Consider the following 15,512-nt stretch of genomic DNA (forward strand, 5'->3'; position numbering starts at 1 on the left):
ATTATGTTTAGATATGGGTCTATTTTTAGATTCTGAGGGAGAATGCCAAGAGGTAGACAGAATACTGTATTGGATGTAGTGAAAAACAGTAATGGAAAAAACAAAACAGTAATGGACATTTGTTTGCTCTCTAACATGGGTATGATAAGTAAATGGGAATGTGGATTAAAAGCCATCAGACTGAAGATCTAATTTATTTGAAAATTTTCCATGTGAAAAACAAATTAGTGGAACCAGAAAAAGCCTAAAAGCACAAGGATCAAGGTCTTACAGCATATTGAGTAAACTGACAGAAATCATCGCTGAGCACATTATTTGATTAATTAAAAGCTGGATATTCTTAAGAAGTGTACATTTCCCTAAAGGGACTAGGAACTATTTGGAATGGACAGGATTAAAAACCATAACCTTTTACCTTGGCTAGTTTTTCCCCCCTGAAGTTCAAGGTCACTGCTTCTGTATTCCGAGGATTATGAACCTCTATGTGAACTTCATCATTATCTTCATATTCTCGAATCAGGGCTGCTTTCAATCTGGCCATTTCATTTTGTTCTCCGTGGACTAAAATCTACAAAGTGTAAATTGTAAAAGAGCATAGGGAAGCATCCTTAGTTCAGATTAATGGTGGCTGTTATCTGAATGAGTTAATTATATGAAATGGAGATATACTTGAAGTTATTAAACTTTACTACTTTTAAGGATCTCCAGTCAATCAAACTTGTGTGACGTTTTCATTCTACTTGGCTTTAAAAGATCCTTAAGTGGAAGATCCTTAAGTGGAACTACTTCAAGAGAGAGTAAAGAAACTTCTTTTCTGTTCCAGTTTTTGCCACTATTGAGATACACAACTTTATGAAAGCTGTACTTTTTCTAGGCTTCTGTGCTCACACTAGAAATGGGCTGGACCAGGTGACCAGCTTTAAATGCATGTGGTTCTTGTAGGCGACTATTGCTACTCCTACTATCTCAGAAAACGCTCACGGTTTTCTTTAGGTTTCTTAATATAAGACTAACAAAATAAGCTTTTTATGTGAAAAAAAATGACTTCTGATACTTTATTTGTTAAAGTAATATCATATAAAATATTCCAGAGCCAAATGAAACCATGTTTTAGAGAGGTGTTTACAACGACTGCATTAGCTACCAGTCTTTCTAATTCATTTTCCTAACTTATTTTTTACAAGACAGATCATTCTTAACCTATAGACTACTGGTAGATGATTTCCTGCCTGGACTGACAGAAGCTTGTCCAGTGTCTCCACCACGCAGAGGCATATGGCCTAGAGATGACAAGCCCCAGCTCTGGGGCCTGGCTGCTGTAACACAGATCTTGGCGCTGCCACTTACTAGCTGGGTAACTCTAGGCAAGTTATTTAACATCTCTGTTTTCTCTTCTACAAAATAGTCGTTGGTTGTGAGAAGTAAGCGACTTGATACATGTAAAACACCAGTACAGTGCCTAGCGCACAGTAAATACTCGATAAATGCTAGCTATTATTTTTACCACTACCACCAACACTACTATTATTTTATCGTGTGGACAGACTTGCTGACTTGGTTACTGGAGGAAGGTAAGCATCAAATTCAATCCAGGAATTTAAACTGACGGCAGAGACAGAGTCTGGAGAGCAACAAAATGGGACTGAGGATGAGGTGGTGATTCCAGAGAGAGAGCAGTACAGCTTTTCCTGCACAGCTTTAAAATCTGGGAGGATATCCATAAACAACACACACCAGAAGGCACCCATGAACTGCCTACACTGTAACTAAACTTGACGTGCTATAAAGCCAAGTAGGTGAGGGATTTTCTCCACCAAAGAATCTGCTCATTAAGGGCCAATGGTAACTACCTGTGAGGACTATATGCTAGAAAAAACTAAAAAACGAACAAAAGGGCACACAAAATGCTCAGCATCGTTCGTCACCAGGGAAATGAAAATCAAAACTACAAAGAGATACTACTTCACCCTTACTGGTATGGTGACAATTTTAAAAAGGGAAAATAACAAGCTGACAAGAATATGGAGAACTGGAACCCTTGTGCATTGCTGGTGGGAATGTAAAATGGTGTAACTGCTATGGAAAACAGTTCGGTGATTCCTCAAAGAGTTAAACACAGAATTAGCCCATGATCCAGCAATTCCAATCCTAGGTATATACCCCAAAGAACTGAAAATGGACTCAAACAGATAGTCACATGCCAATGTGCATGGCAGCATTATTTACAATGGCCAAAAGGTGGAAACTACCCAAGTGTCCATCAACAGGTGAATAAACAAAACGTGGTCTATACAGACAATGCAATATTATTCAGCCATAAAAAGGAATGAAGTTTTGATACATGCTACAATCAGAAAGGGTACTTCATTGCTTCATCTGTTTTCTAGACTCATGCTCCATAAATGTTCCTCTAATTTAAGATACTTTTTTTAGCTTAACTCTCTCCAGTCCCCCCAAAATATAACTGTTACTGTAATAATTACATAAAACTTAAAAATATAAGCAAATCACATTAGTAAGGAGCTGTGTAATGTACTTCACATCTAACTGCATCTTTATAGCTTTTACTATTATGACTTGCCTTTCTCCTCTCTCCACATTAATAGGTATTTCCCATTTGCCAGGCACCCTATTACGTGCTTTAGATATATGTACTCTCATTTGGTCCTCACAATAACTTTATGAGGTATTATCATCCCTATTTACATATGAGCTAAGGAGAGGTTAAGTAACTTGCCCAAGGCTACATAGCAAGTAAGGGATGGAGCTGGGACTCAAAACAGTCACATTGCAAAGCCAGGGCTCTTAAGTTATTGGGGAGGCAGCAGAAAAAAACAGAAAGAACGCAGCAGAAAAGAACACTGGAGCTGGTAGATCTGAGTAAGAGATGCCATGTAAAATGGAGAAGACTGAAGTACACAGCTTGCCTAAGTCAAAGGGGAGTGGTAAAGGTCAGATGCAAGTGCACGTGAAGGCACTGCTGAGAGCGATACCGGCTGCTGTAAGGAAGGCAGTGTCTGCTCTGAGAACCAGCTGCTGCTGGGCATGCCTCTTCCAACCTTTAATGCTGAAAATCAAATTCACAGACTAACCACATGAGGCGGTTTCAAAGCACGAATAAATTCACTGGTTTGCTGGTAATCTGTGTGAGCAGAGAAAGAAATGTAATCAACAGACATTTTCAGTGGTAGCTTCTGTCCGGACATGGTAGTGATTTCTTCAGGTTCAGACATGATATGCTGTTAAAAAACAAAGAAAAGTAAACAAAACAGAACACATAAACTCTCTAATTAGAAAAGAAAAGGTACATTTTCTACTTTTTCACCCAGCCATAAAGTCTTACACTAGTTTAGGACCTTTAACACAAAAAGCATTCTAACACTATTGACGTAGCAAATATCAAATACTTCTTTTCTCGATCAAGCAAACATTTAATCAGGAACGTAAGCAGATTAACAAAAATTCAATACACCTGGGATCCTCGAAGTGAAAATTATAACTTATGATTAGAAAGATACACTTGTATCCCGAACTATCTGCTCTAAAAAGTCACTTTCCAGGTTAAGAGGATTTGTATAAAGGACAGATGTATTTCTATTCTGGAAATCTATTTTAGATACACAGCCAACACTGTCTAAGTGACTTACAGAGTAAGGTAATGTAATAAAAATGATTAAAGCAGGGAATCATAATGTATTAAAAAAATAAAATTGAGGTTATCAATAAAAGATAAGAGAACATGATGCAGGAATATTCATAAACTTTCTCTAAAGTTTTGCACATCAATGTCTATATACCTCAGAGTTAATATCAACCACCTTATATCGAGTAAGATGGGCAATCAACCCAAACACATTCTCCAGCTTTTCAAGAGAACACTTATTAGTAAACCTCTTTCTCATCAGATGAGGGTATCCATGTGTTTGTCTCAAATAGATTCCCTTCCATTTTTTTTTTCTTACTGCAACCAGATGAGTGCGTCTCAAACTTTCATGTGCCAACCACTCAGCTGAGGACCTCATTCTTCAACCTTAAGAACATCTCCAACTGCCTACTGCCATCCTCATTTTTAAAAATCAAAACCTGCACTATTTAAAGAACTACTTCAATGGAAAAACCTGGGAGGATACTGCCACCTCTGCAGCCTTGATTAGGAAGAACACGATGGTCTCAGGCTCTGACTGACCTTGGCAAGCGTCCCTTCTACACAGTATCCCGCTATAATGACGCCATTCCTCTTATCAGTACACCAGCTTTCGAAGAGCTCTCTGGATAAGCCACTCTGCATCATGCCTGGGGAGGCCATGACAACACTGGGACCAATGTCATCAAAATGATCCATGCTCTAAGAAAGAAAAGGAATGGTAAAAGCATGTTAAATACCAAGGTTTGACAAAGCATTCCTTATTTGTAAAGAATACCGAAAAGTGAGGTAAAAAGGTTAATCACATGACTGGAAGGGCCTTGACAAGACTAATAAACATTTTAAGTCTAATTTCTAAGTCCCTAAACAGTTGATTTAGGCTGGGAATGAAATGAAAACAAAATGATAAAAAGCAATTAGTTCACATTGACTTCAAAACCTTCTACGGTAGCTAAAAGACAATTAGGACCGTTTTCAGTGCCTAGCAGGCAGGCAGGCAGAAAGTAAAAGGAAGAGTCAAATGGGTTTCTATCCACCCAAGAGAGAACTCTGAAAGAATTTCCCCGAAGACTCACGATGGCTTTGTACACTTCATCAATATTTTGAGCTGGCCAGAAAATCTAACTAAAAAGTTTAATACTGTTTCGAGGGAAAACTTGGCTCTAATTCCTAAGCAATTAACTTAAAAAATAATACTTTATGAACAGAGCCTACTGATAACTGGAAGACCACTTATTACTTGAATTATTTGGGGTATTATGTTTATTATGATTAGAGCATTAGTTTGAATGAAACTTTTTTAAATTAAAGGAAGTCAGATTTTATTGAATGCTCTAGAAATATAAACATGAACATTTTCATATATGGAATCTGCAGTGCTAATGAAAAAGATGATTAGGTTTGAGTAGAGAAATCCAAGTTACTTAGCAACAGTAAATATTGAGAACATGCAGAGACTTGGAACAGGTGGCAATATTTGTTTAAGCAAAAAAGAATGCCAGTTGCTAAATTTTTGATTTCCCTCAGAAAAGTGATGCCTGCTTCAGAAAAGGTAAGACTTCAGCAAGGATGCAGCCACAGAATCAATGTCAGGCATCTCCTACTACTAACGACTTACTTGAGTATTATCTGTCCTTCTTTCTTCACAAGCACTCACCTTAAGGTTACTAATATGTTTGAAAACAAAGGGATTGTTGATGTTGATCTGTTTGCGGATTTTGTCATTCATGGCGTTTACATACGTCTGGTACACCGCCATACACTTCTTGGCCAAAGACGATGCATAGTATATGGGAATATCATGGAGTTCTGGGTGATTCTGCCAGTACTCATCTAGAGAGATTTGACAAGAAAGAAATATTTTGTTATGTGGAGTAAATAGTTCAAATAATAAATGACATGTACAATTAGTTTTTTAAAATTCAGACAAGAAATAAAGCACATAACTATATTTTAAAGAGGTTAAGAAAAATTAGCCTGGTCTTAACTCAAACTTATAAAACAAGAACTTCTTTCTTTCTTTCCTTCTGTTTTTTTTTAATTGGAGTATAGTTAATTTATTTATTTATTTTTATTTTTATTTTTTGGAGTATAGTTAATTTAGAATGTTGGGTTAGTTTCTGGTGTACAGCAAAGTGCTCCAGTTATACATATATATACATATTCTTTTCCATTCTAGTTTATCACAAGATACTGAATACAGCTCCCTATGCTATACAGTAGAACCTTGTCATTTATCTATTTTACATATTGTAGTTTGTATCTGCTAGTCCCAAACTCCCAAGTTATCCCCCCGCCCCACTCTTCCCCTTTGGTAACCATAAGTCTGTTTTCTGTTTCTGTTTTGGAAATAAGTCCATTTGTATATTTCAGATTCCACATATAAGTGATATCATATGATATTTGTCTTTCTTTGTCTGACTGACTTCACTTAGTATGATACTCTCTAGGTCCATCCATGTTGCTGCAAATGGCAATATTTCATTCTTTTTTTATGGCTGTGTGTATACACCACATCTTCTTTATCCATTCATCTGTCAATGGACATTTAGGTTGCTTCCATGTCTTGCCTATTACCAATAGTGCTGCTATGAACACTGGGGCGCATGTATCTTTTAGAATTAGAGTTTTCTCCAGACATATGTCCAGAAGTGGGATTGCTGGATCATACGGTAACTCCATTTTTAGTTTTTTAAGGAACGTCTATACTGTTCTCCATAGTGGCTGCACCAATTTACATTCCCACCAACAGTGAAGGAGGGTTCCCTTTTCTCCACACCTTCTCCAGCATTTATTTGTAGACTTTTTGCTGATGGCCATTCTGACCTGTGTGAGTTGATACCTCATTGTAGTTTTGATTTGCGTTCCTCTAATAATTTAGCAATGTTGAGCATCTTTTCATGTACTTATTGGCCATCTGTATGTCTTCTTTGGAGAAATGTCTGTTTAGGTCTTCTGCCCATTTTTTGATCGGGTTGGGTTGTTGTTTTTTTTGATATTGATTTGCATGAGCTGTCTGTATATTTTGGAAATTAAGCCCTTGTCGGTCGCGTCATTTGCAAGCATTTCTCCCAGCCCGTAGCAGTCCTCTCACAAAACCTATCCCTAAGTATTAACGCGTGACCTACAAAGAATGCTGTGATCGTAGTCCCAAATGTGGAGGTTTCTAAAAATAATTTGGTAGAAGCTGATGCTGAATAACAGACCATAACTTATTACTCCAGAGAGACACTAAATTCTGTGATGGTTTTAAATAAAATGTTTTATTAATATTTCATATAGACTTACTGATATTAGACACTTTGTAATTAGACTTTACTAATTACAAGACAGGACCACCAAAGGAGTTAAAACCGATTTTGAACACAAAAAAGTCACATTATTGTGTGACTATATTTTTAGAAAACTGCTAACCAGTTTCTGATAATTATTGAAAACAGTGGGCAACATACCTTCAAAAGAAGGCTTGTTTTCACTGAAAAATTAGCTGAAAATCCTCATTAAATCCCCAAATATTATGAAGGTAGTATGGCCAGGACATCATTCATTCTACTAGGTACACGTGCATTTCGGAAATTTATTAAATGTCTAGTATGCAATTTGCATATATTATTCCTGTTTTCAAAACAAATTTATGAAGATTATTTCCATCTTATAGATTAGGAAGCTGAGGCTAATAAAGGTTGAAAAGTGTGGGAATGTTCTTTTTCCACTTGATTTATAAGTGAAAACTCTCCATAAGGACAGGGACTTTTCCTGCCATGCATATTACAACTACATTTCCTGCTTTGCCCTCTGGTTTAATTGTTCATGTTCTTTTAGATGTAATTAAAATTTTTAATGGTATCGATGTTTTCATATATACTCTCATGATTTCTCAAATACCTTGCAAAGTACGTTACATCCCATGATCATATCACAGTCTCCTATTTTTTTGGGTGTATTTTTAAGAAAAAATTTTAAACGTTAAAGAAAGTTGAATAACTTGCCCAGGGTCACATGGTTAGATCATAGGTGGAATCTGAAACCAGTGGCTTGCGCAGTTACCCTCTTTCTATCATAGCGCATTACAAGGGGAATTTAAGGGACAAGGAGCAACCAAGTGTATAGGGCAGTCCTGGCTCATAAAAGGAATCATAATATACTTGATAGTATGGTTTTCAGACAAACACAGCAAATGCCCAATTAAACTTGAATTTCAGACAAATAAAAGATTTTTAGTATAATAATATATATTAAATATTTGACATACCTAGGCTAAAATATTATTATTTATCTGAAATTAAAATTCAACTGGTGTCCTGTATATTTATTTGCTAGATCTGGCAACTCAATTTGATGGTGACAACATGGTTTCACTCTCTTAATTTCTTCTGCTCCTCAGATTACTTTGTTATGGAGACTTTCCATTTCAAGACTTCTATAACGACAAATGTGACTTGCAGTTTGAAAGAAGAACCAAGAGAAAACGGACTGGCTTAGGCTTTAGAAAATTTAGCTTCTACTAAGTCCTGTCTCTCTCAGATTTGCTTTTGATCTGAGGCCATTTATTCTTTTTCCCTTGTTTCCCTTTTCAGTGTAACAGGGATACTACTTATCCCTGTCATCGTACAGATAGAAGAACTGAGAGTAAGAGCTCAAGATCATTTCTAGTTCTTGACATTGAAGCTATATACGTACGAGGCACTTATCAGTTATTCTTTAAGAGTGTATTCCCCAGAAAATAATCACAGAATGTTAAAAAGGGTCATTAAATACAAATATACGCAAAAAGTGACACCCACTATTCCTCTTATTACAAAAAGTTACACATGTTCATTGAAGTATTTGGAAAACGGAGAAAAGCAGAAAATGAAAAAGAAATCATCCACTTTCTCACTATCCAGATTTAACATCTGGGTATCTTTAAATGCCTTTCCAGTCATTTGTGTGTTTTTTACCTAACTAGGATGAGCGTTCACAGTTTTGGACCCTACTTTTTTGGTCCACTTAATATATTACGTAAAAATACGTAATGACTCATCTGAACCATGATTTTTTCCTACAATATATTTACTACCATAATATTTACTTAAAAATATTTAGAATTATGAATTGTCTTACTTACAAAATTTTCTGTGTATTTATTTCCCAGAAGTTGAACTGCTGGGTCAAAGGGTAGCATATTTTTAAGACTTCTGACGCTGATGGTACACCATTCATATTCCAGTAGCACTGTATGAGACTCACTATTGCTCTGGGCTCTTTCTGGCACCAAGTCCCTATTCTTAAATACAGAAACTGCAGCCCCAAAGGGTAGAATGACCTATCCAAGGACATGCAACTATCTTGATATAACTGCACTGGAAGATTTTGAGAATCTCCCAAATAAAAAGGAAAAGGCATACCTAAAATCAAGAGAAGCTCCTGAGCCCTTCCAAGAGCAAACACAGGAATGAGACCTCTGCCCCCTCGGTTCACAATATCGTGAACAGTGTTACAGAACCTTGCCTCTCGCTCTTCTCGCTTCTCATGGATATGGGTTCCGTAAGTAGATTCCTAAAGAACATATCAGAAGTGTTGAGACCAAGGTTGATAACTCTCAAAGAATACAAAAGTTAAACATCAATGAAATGCAGAAGCAAAGTGACCTATTTCTCTATTAATATGCCATTTACTCGAACATATATTGTTAGAACACTAGTTAGAAAGAACAGATACAAAAGTTAGAATTCACATCCAAGTAATAAGAACTTTTTAGAAAATGGAATCAGGAAATAGTCCAAAAATGTATGTTCCCTGCTCAAGATAATTTTGCGATGCCTTTTTTTTCTTTTAAAGCGTTTTGCTTTCCATGGCTGGGGAAAAGGATATTTCTCCCACCTCTGTTAAGTCAAAGCTTATAAATCAGAAATAGATACTGTTTCTTATAGTTTTGTTTAAGAATATCCCCTAGACCTTACTCTGTGTGGTGCACTGACCAGCAGCGCTGGCATCCCCAAGAGCTTATTGGAAGTGCTGAATCTCAGGCCCCAGCCCAGCCATAATCAGAATCTGTATTTTAACAGCATCACCAGATGATTCATAAGCACATTAAAATTTGAGAAGCACTGCTCTACAGTACCAGATATAATGAAAATAACTCTTATTCCTGAGGGTTTAAAAAAAACTTCCTTTAATTTAAGGTCAGTTTATATGCCAAGTATACTGTGAGCTGAGCCAACTGAATTTGCTCATGACACACTGCACATGGACAGCAACACGCACCAGTCCCTCACTCTTGGGCAGCTGGGGGATGCCGTAGGTGGTGAGGGAGAAACAGCTCTTCTACCTTGAACTAACTGTCCTTGATATTCTTATATAAACCACAGGCCCAATGCACATTTATTAATTTGCTCCTCAGCAATCACCCCCTCTCCACCAAAGCTTCCGTGTACAGTTAATATTTTTAAAATTTTTCTGAGACTCGTAACCTAGTAGTCCAGTAGAACATACACAGAAAGTTAGCAGGTGCTACAGGCCAAAAGACAGTTACCATGGCAAAGACAGTGGGGCCGTGCCATTCTACACAACCTTTTAAGATACTCGAGAAATCTGAGGTAATCAACCTAGACAAGAATATTCAGGAGACAGCATATCATCTCTGATATTAGACTAGAGTTAATATATTTAACAGCAAGAAAGTGGAGCTGCACTACAAAGAGAGGCCCCAAAATGAATTTTCATACTAAAAACCCAGACACATTTATATCTGATCATGTATTATGAAAATGAGATGATATTTTTTCCCATTAGAAAAATTCTGCTTACATTACACTAATTACAATACAGGGCAGTAATACTTACAATGATAAGAATATCAGGTTTAATATTAGGAATTTCAGCTGCCATTAAATGTCTGTCTTCTTGTCTTGAGAAATCACCTGTGTACAAAAGCTGTGAAAAAGATAAAGCCAGAAAGTTAGGATTTTGGAAGGCTTCGTTTTACTATCTTTAGCTCATAAATTCTTTTATTTATTTTTGGCTGCGTTGGATCTTTGTTGCTGCGTGCGGGCTTTCTCTAGTTGCAGCGAGCGAGGGCTACTCTTCTTTGCGGTGCACAGGCTTCTCACTGCGGTGGCTTCTCTTGTTGTGGAGCATGGGCTCTAGGCGCGCAGGCTTCAGTAGTTGCAGCACGTGGGCTCAGTAGTTGTGGCTCATGGGCTCCAGAGCACAGGCTCAGTAGTTGTGGCACATGGGCTTAGTTGCTCCGTGGCATGTGGTTATCTTCCCGTACCAGGGCTCAAACCTGTGTCCCCTGTGCTGTAAGGCAGATTCTTTACCACTGGACCACCAGGGAAGTCCCAAACTGATATCTTTTAAAAGCAATTGCTAAGTACTTCTTGAGTAGCTTCAATCCACTGAACAGGAAAGTAGAGATCATCCAATTCAGAGACCTATTTATTTAGGTCTTCTTTAATTTCTCTCAGCAGTATTTTTTTTTATTGGTCAAAAGACTTTATACTCCATTAATATCTAAAAGGACAATTACTGAGTTCCATTTTACTTTCAATATCTTCAGATCCTCTCCGTGTTACACTTCTACCACTAGTCTTTACATTCTGAAAGTAATGGGAGTTTCATGCCATTTCTAACAGATCATTCAAGTAAAACCAATTATAAAATTACTCATAAGTCTACCAGCTTCCCTGATCACTCTGTTTTTATTTTTTTGCCACTTCTTGCCAAAGTTTATTTTTTTAACATCTTTATTGGAGTATAATCACTTTACAATGGTGTGTTAGTTTCTGCTGTATAACAAAGTGAATCAGCTATACATATACATATATCCCCATATCTCCTCCCTCTTATGTCTCCCTCCCACCCTCCCTATCCTACCCCTCTAGGTGGTCACAAGGCACTGAGCTGATCTCCCTGTGCTATGCAGCTGCTTCCCACTAGCTATCTATTTTACATTTGGTGGTGTATATATGTCCGTGCTACTCTCTCACTTCGTCCCAGCTTACCATTCCCCCCCTCATGTCCTCAAGTCCATTCTCTGTCTGTATTCTTGTCCTGTCCCTAGGTTCATCGGAACCATTTTTTTTTGTTTGTTTAAGATTCCATATATATGTGTTAGCATATGGTTTTTGTTTTTCTCTTACTTCACTCTGTATGACAGACTCTAGATCCATCCATCTCACTACAGATAACTCAATTTCGCTTCTTTTTATGGCTGAGTAATATTCCATTGTATATATGTGCCACATGTTCTTTATCCATTCATCTGTTGATGGGACACTTAGGTTGCTTCCATGTCCTGCCTATTGTAAATAGTTCAGCTCATAAATGCTTGAAAGTGAGGTTCAATAGAAAAAAGTGGCCTATAACTGATGAATTTAGATGCAGTGCTTGTGTCTGATTCAAAATGTGTAAAGTAATTCAGTCATAAACCATCCAGTGTTTCAATTATTAAACCTAACTAATGGGAATAATATATTCCAAGAATCAGCCCACAAAGATAACCTCTATATTAATGAACTTGAAGCATATGCTCAGTATCTTAGAGAAAAAGGTCATGATGATGAGGAAAGAAATCTACTGAGGTATATGGAAAACCTATCTAGATAGAAGATAAGATCCTACCTCCAACAAATTTCATCATTTGAAATGTGGCTTTAGATTTGCACTTGTGCTGCTCCCGCTTGTCTTCTGCGCTTCTGAGCAAAGCGGCAAGAATAAATGGTTTAGCAGTGCGCAGCACAAGTCATTGTGTAAAAATTTCAAACAATGAGCAGCTACAAAAAATTTAGAACACTATCACACTATAGCACTGGTTCCCAACTCTGGCTGCACAGAAGAATCACCTAGAGGGAATTCCCTGGCAGTCCAGTGGTTAGAACTGCACGCTTTCACTGCCGAGGGCCTGGGTTCAATCCCTGGTCGGGGAACTAAGATCCCACAAGCCTTGCCATGAGGCCAAAAAAAAAGTCACCCAGAGAACTTAAAAATAAAAGGCCAAGGTCATTCTCTCAGATTCACTGGTATTTTATTTTTTAATTTTATTTCTGTAAAATTTTATTTATTTTTTGGCTGCGCTGGATCTTCGTTGCTGCGCATGGCTTTCTCTAGTTGCGGCGAGCAGGAGCTACTCTTCGTTGCGGTGCGTGGGCTTCTCATTGTGGTGGCTTCTCTTGTTGTGGAGCACAGGCTCTAGGCGGACGGGCTTCAGTAGTTGCGGCACGTGGACTCAGTAGTTGTAGCTCACGGGCTTTAGAGCGCAGGCTCAGCAGTTGTGGCACATGGGCTTAGTTGCTCTGCGGCACGTGGGATCTTCATGGACCAGGGATGGAACCCGTGTCCCCTGCATTGGCAGGCGGATTCTTAACCACTGCACCACCAGGGAAGTCCTTCACCTGTATTTTAGAAAGCTTCCTAAGTGATTCTAATGTGCAGCCAGAGTTGAGAACTGGTGCACAAGTGAGTCCTGAAATCCATTAGTCCACCTACATTTTTCTCAAGTTTTTCAAGACTTCCATCAATCTTTTTCATCAAAGATGGTTGGAAAGATCCTTTCTGATTAACCTCTTTCACTCACGCAGTCTACCCTCCTTAGGGGTTTATATGTGAATCCCAGAATATCAAGAGGACATGAATGCCAAAACGTATTTCAATGTTAAATGCATGCAGCCACAAAGAAGGCTCTTCCCTAAAGAGCTTTCAGTTTTCTAGGGACACTGAAAAGGAATTAATCCTACGGTAACATGAGGGGACTTTATTGAGATGCTTATCGTTCTCTTTTCTTAATCATGATTAGAGAATTATTATCATGGGGGTATGAACTATGATATTTACAAGGAAAAAGTATCAACTTAATTTTATCTTATGTTTCAGTGTTTTGACACTTTGCTAGTCTTAGGGAATATTCTTTAAAGCCCTGCACTGATTTCTTGTGAGCAGGAAGTTCCCGAGCTAGAGCGTACCTTCACGCCCGCGATCTCAATCATGAACATGGCAGCTCCCAGGACATGGCCTGCGTGGTAACACCAAAACTTGATTCCTGCAACTTCCTTCACTTCATGAAAGTTGATGGTTTCAATTTTGTCCATGCTCTCTTCCAAATCTGTCTCAGTATATAGCATGTCGTCTGCTGATATATTACTAAATTTTTAAAGATGCCAACAACAAAAATTAACGGTAAGATTTTACAAGTCTTTGAACTCAAAGAAATTATCTGTGGATGACATATCCACATATTTCTTAAAATTATATTGTACATATTATGCTATTTAGAATCTCTTGGACCTTTTGTGTATTTGTTTTACTCTGCTATTATAATAAAAATGTTCAGTGTGTGTAGCTATAAAGCATGATTTTAAGCAAAGCACAAACAGTAAAGTAAGGCAAAGTACTCTTTAGGCTAGTACTTCTCAACCTTTCTTCCTGCCCCAACACTCTTGCGAGATAAACTCACTCACATACATTAACCATGCAGAGTTTTTCACTCTGGGATGTGAAAAGATTTCTCTAAAAGAGAAAAGGTCGTGTTAGAAAGTCTAACATAAGTGTTCTCCTGAAAATTATGCTAACGTACTTCCAAAAAAGCAAGAGAGAGTAGGGGTTAAGGACACACACTCTGGAGCCAGATTGCTTGGGTCCAAATCCCAGCTTTGTCTCTTACTGTGACCATCACAGGCAAATTACCTAACCTCTCTGTGCCTCAGTCTCATCATCTGTAAAATGGGATTCACGACAGAACCTACATCATGAGGTTGATATGAAGATTAAATGAGTTAACATATATTAAGAACTGAGGGCTGTGCCTGGCACATCATAAGCTTTAAGTGTTAACCAGTATAATTACTACTAAGGATAACTGTTCCATTCTTCTGTATTTATATAGAAGAATAACAAATCGCATCTTAGCTACTCTTGGAATATACATATTAAACAGTAAACTTCTGAAGGCTAATCATTTGTGCTATAGGTATCATAAAAATCCTTCAAACTTTCTGGTAAAGGAGTAGATTTTCCTCTTGCAACTGGAGAAAACTTCCCCAGAGAACTTTTTCAATTAAGATAGTCAATTTCCTTAGATCAAATCATCCAAAAAAGATTTCAGTATACAGCATTGTAAAATGTATTTTGTTTTAAATTTTAATAAAATTATGAAATTCTATTTATAGAATATTGCTATCATACCTTATAACTCACCTACATTGCAAAGATTTAAAAGGATGCAAAAACTACATAAAGACTTTAAGGCCAAGGAGGTGTTGGGGACACAACAGGTATTTGATGAGTTGTTATGATGAATGACTAAATTAATGACAGCCTTGTGAACAGAAAGAAAACATCTCATTTCAAAACACAAAATGGTCTATATCTTGAACCGTATGTATTGTGTAGAACCAAGGGCATGTATAAATCTAAAAAAGTAATTTACCTAACTTTGACATAATCTGAAAGAAGCCATCTATAAATAGCTTTTGTGGCATGAGTCATAAATGTTCTTCCTTTGAAACTTGTCTTCTGTAGAAACCAGGGCAAAGCTCCACAGTGATCCAAATGGAAACTTAAAAAGAAACAAAGGGCTTCTGTCAGTTCTTAAAATATTATCCATCATGTATTTTATGTAATAAAACTCACTGTACAGAAAAGTTCTATGTAACAATTACATACTGATACCTTCAGAACACCAAGGATAGGTATGTACAGAAGGAAGGAATAATGCATCTAGTTCTAGTGTAAGAAAAGGATATTAAAAGTATATTTTAAACATCAAAATGGAGCCAAACCTATTCTCAACAGCTAAAATTATAACAAGCGCTTTAGTCGTATAAAGTTGAAACATGTCACTGTTTATATGTGAAGTTCCCACAGAACAATGTGACAACACAGTGGCCTCAGG

General features: G+C 37.3%; 1 protein-coding gene across 6 annotated transcripts in view; it reads right to left on the bottom strand.

Moving 5' to 3' along the window:
* CPSF3 (cleavage and polyadenylation specific factor 3) overlaps positions 1-15,512 on the bottom strand; it is a 41,629-nt gene that overhangs the window by 19,676 nt on the left and 6,441 nt on the right. For 5 of the 6 annotated variants that reach the window (XM_019943309.3, XM_073791730.1, XM_019943310.3 and 2 more), the window contains 8 exons: positions 15,048-15,176; positions 13,585-13,762; positions 10,469-10,558; positions 9,031-9,181; positions 5,301-5,476; positions 4,187-4,345; positions 3,093-3,239; positions 416-568 (listed from right to left, as the gene is read on the bottom strand). In XM_019943309.3, coding sequence (XP_019798868.1) covers positions 416-568; positions 3,093-3,239; positions 4,187-4,345; positions 5,301-5,476; positions 9,031-9,181; positions 10,469-10,558; positions 13,585-13,762; positions 15,048-15,176 — 1,183 coding nt within the window. The remainder of the gene's footprint in view (positions 1-415; positions 569-3,092; positions 3,240-4,186; positions 4,346-5,300; positions 5,477-9,030; positions 9,182-10,468; positions 10,559-13,584; positions 13,763-15,047; positions 15,177-15,512) is intronic. The other variant, XM_073791732.1, reaches the window with a different exon arrangement.

This window comes from Tursiops truncatus, chromosome 14 (assembly GCF_011762595.2).
Source record: "Tursiops truncatus isolate mTurTru1 chromosome 14, mTurTru1.mat.Y, whole genome shotgun sequence".
Taxonomy (NCBI): Eukaryota; Metazoa; Chordata; class Mammalia; order Artiodactyla; family Delphinidae; genus Tursiops; species Tursiops truncatus.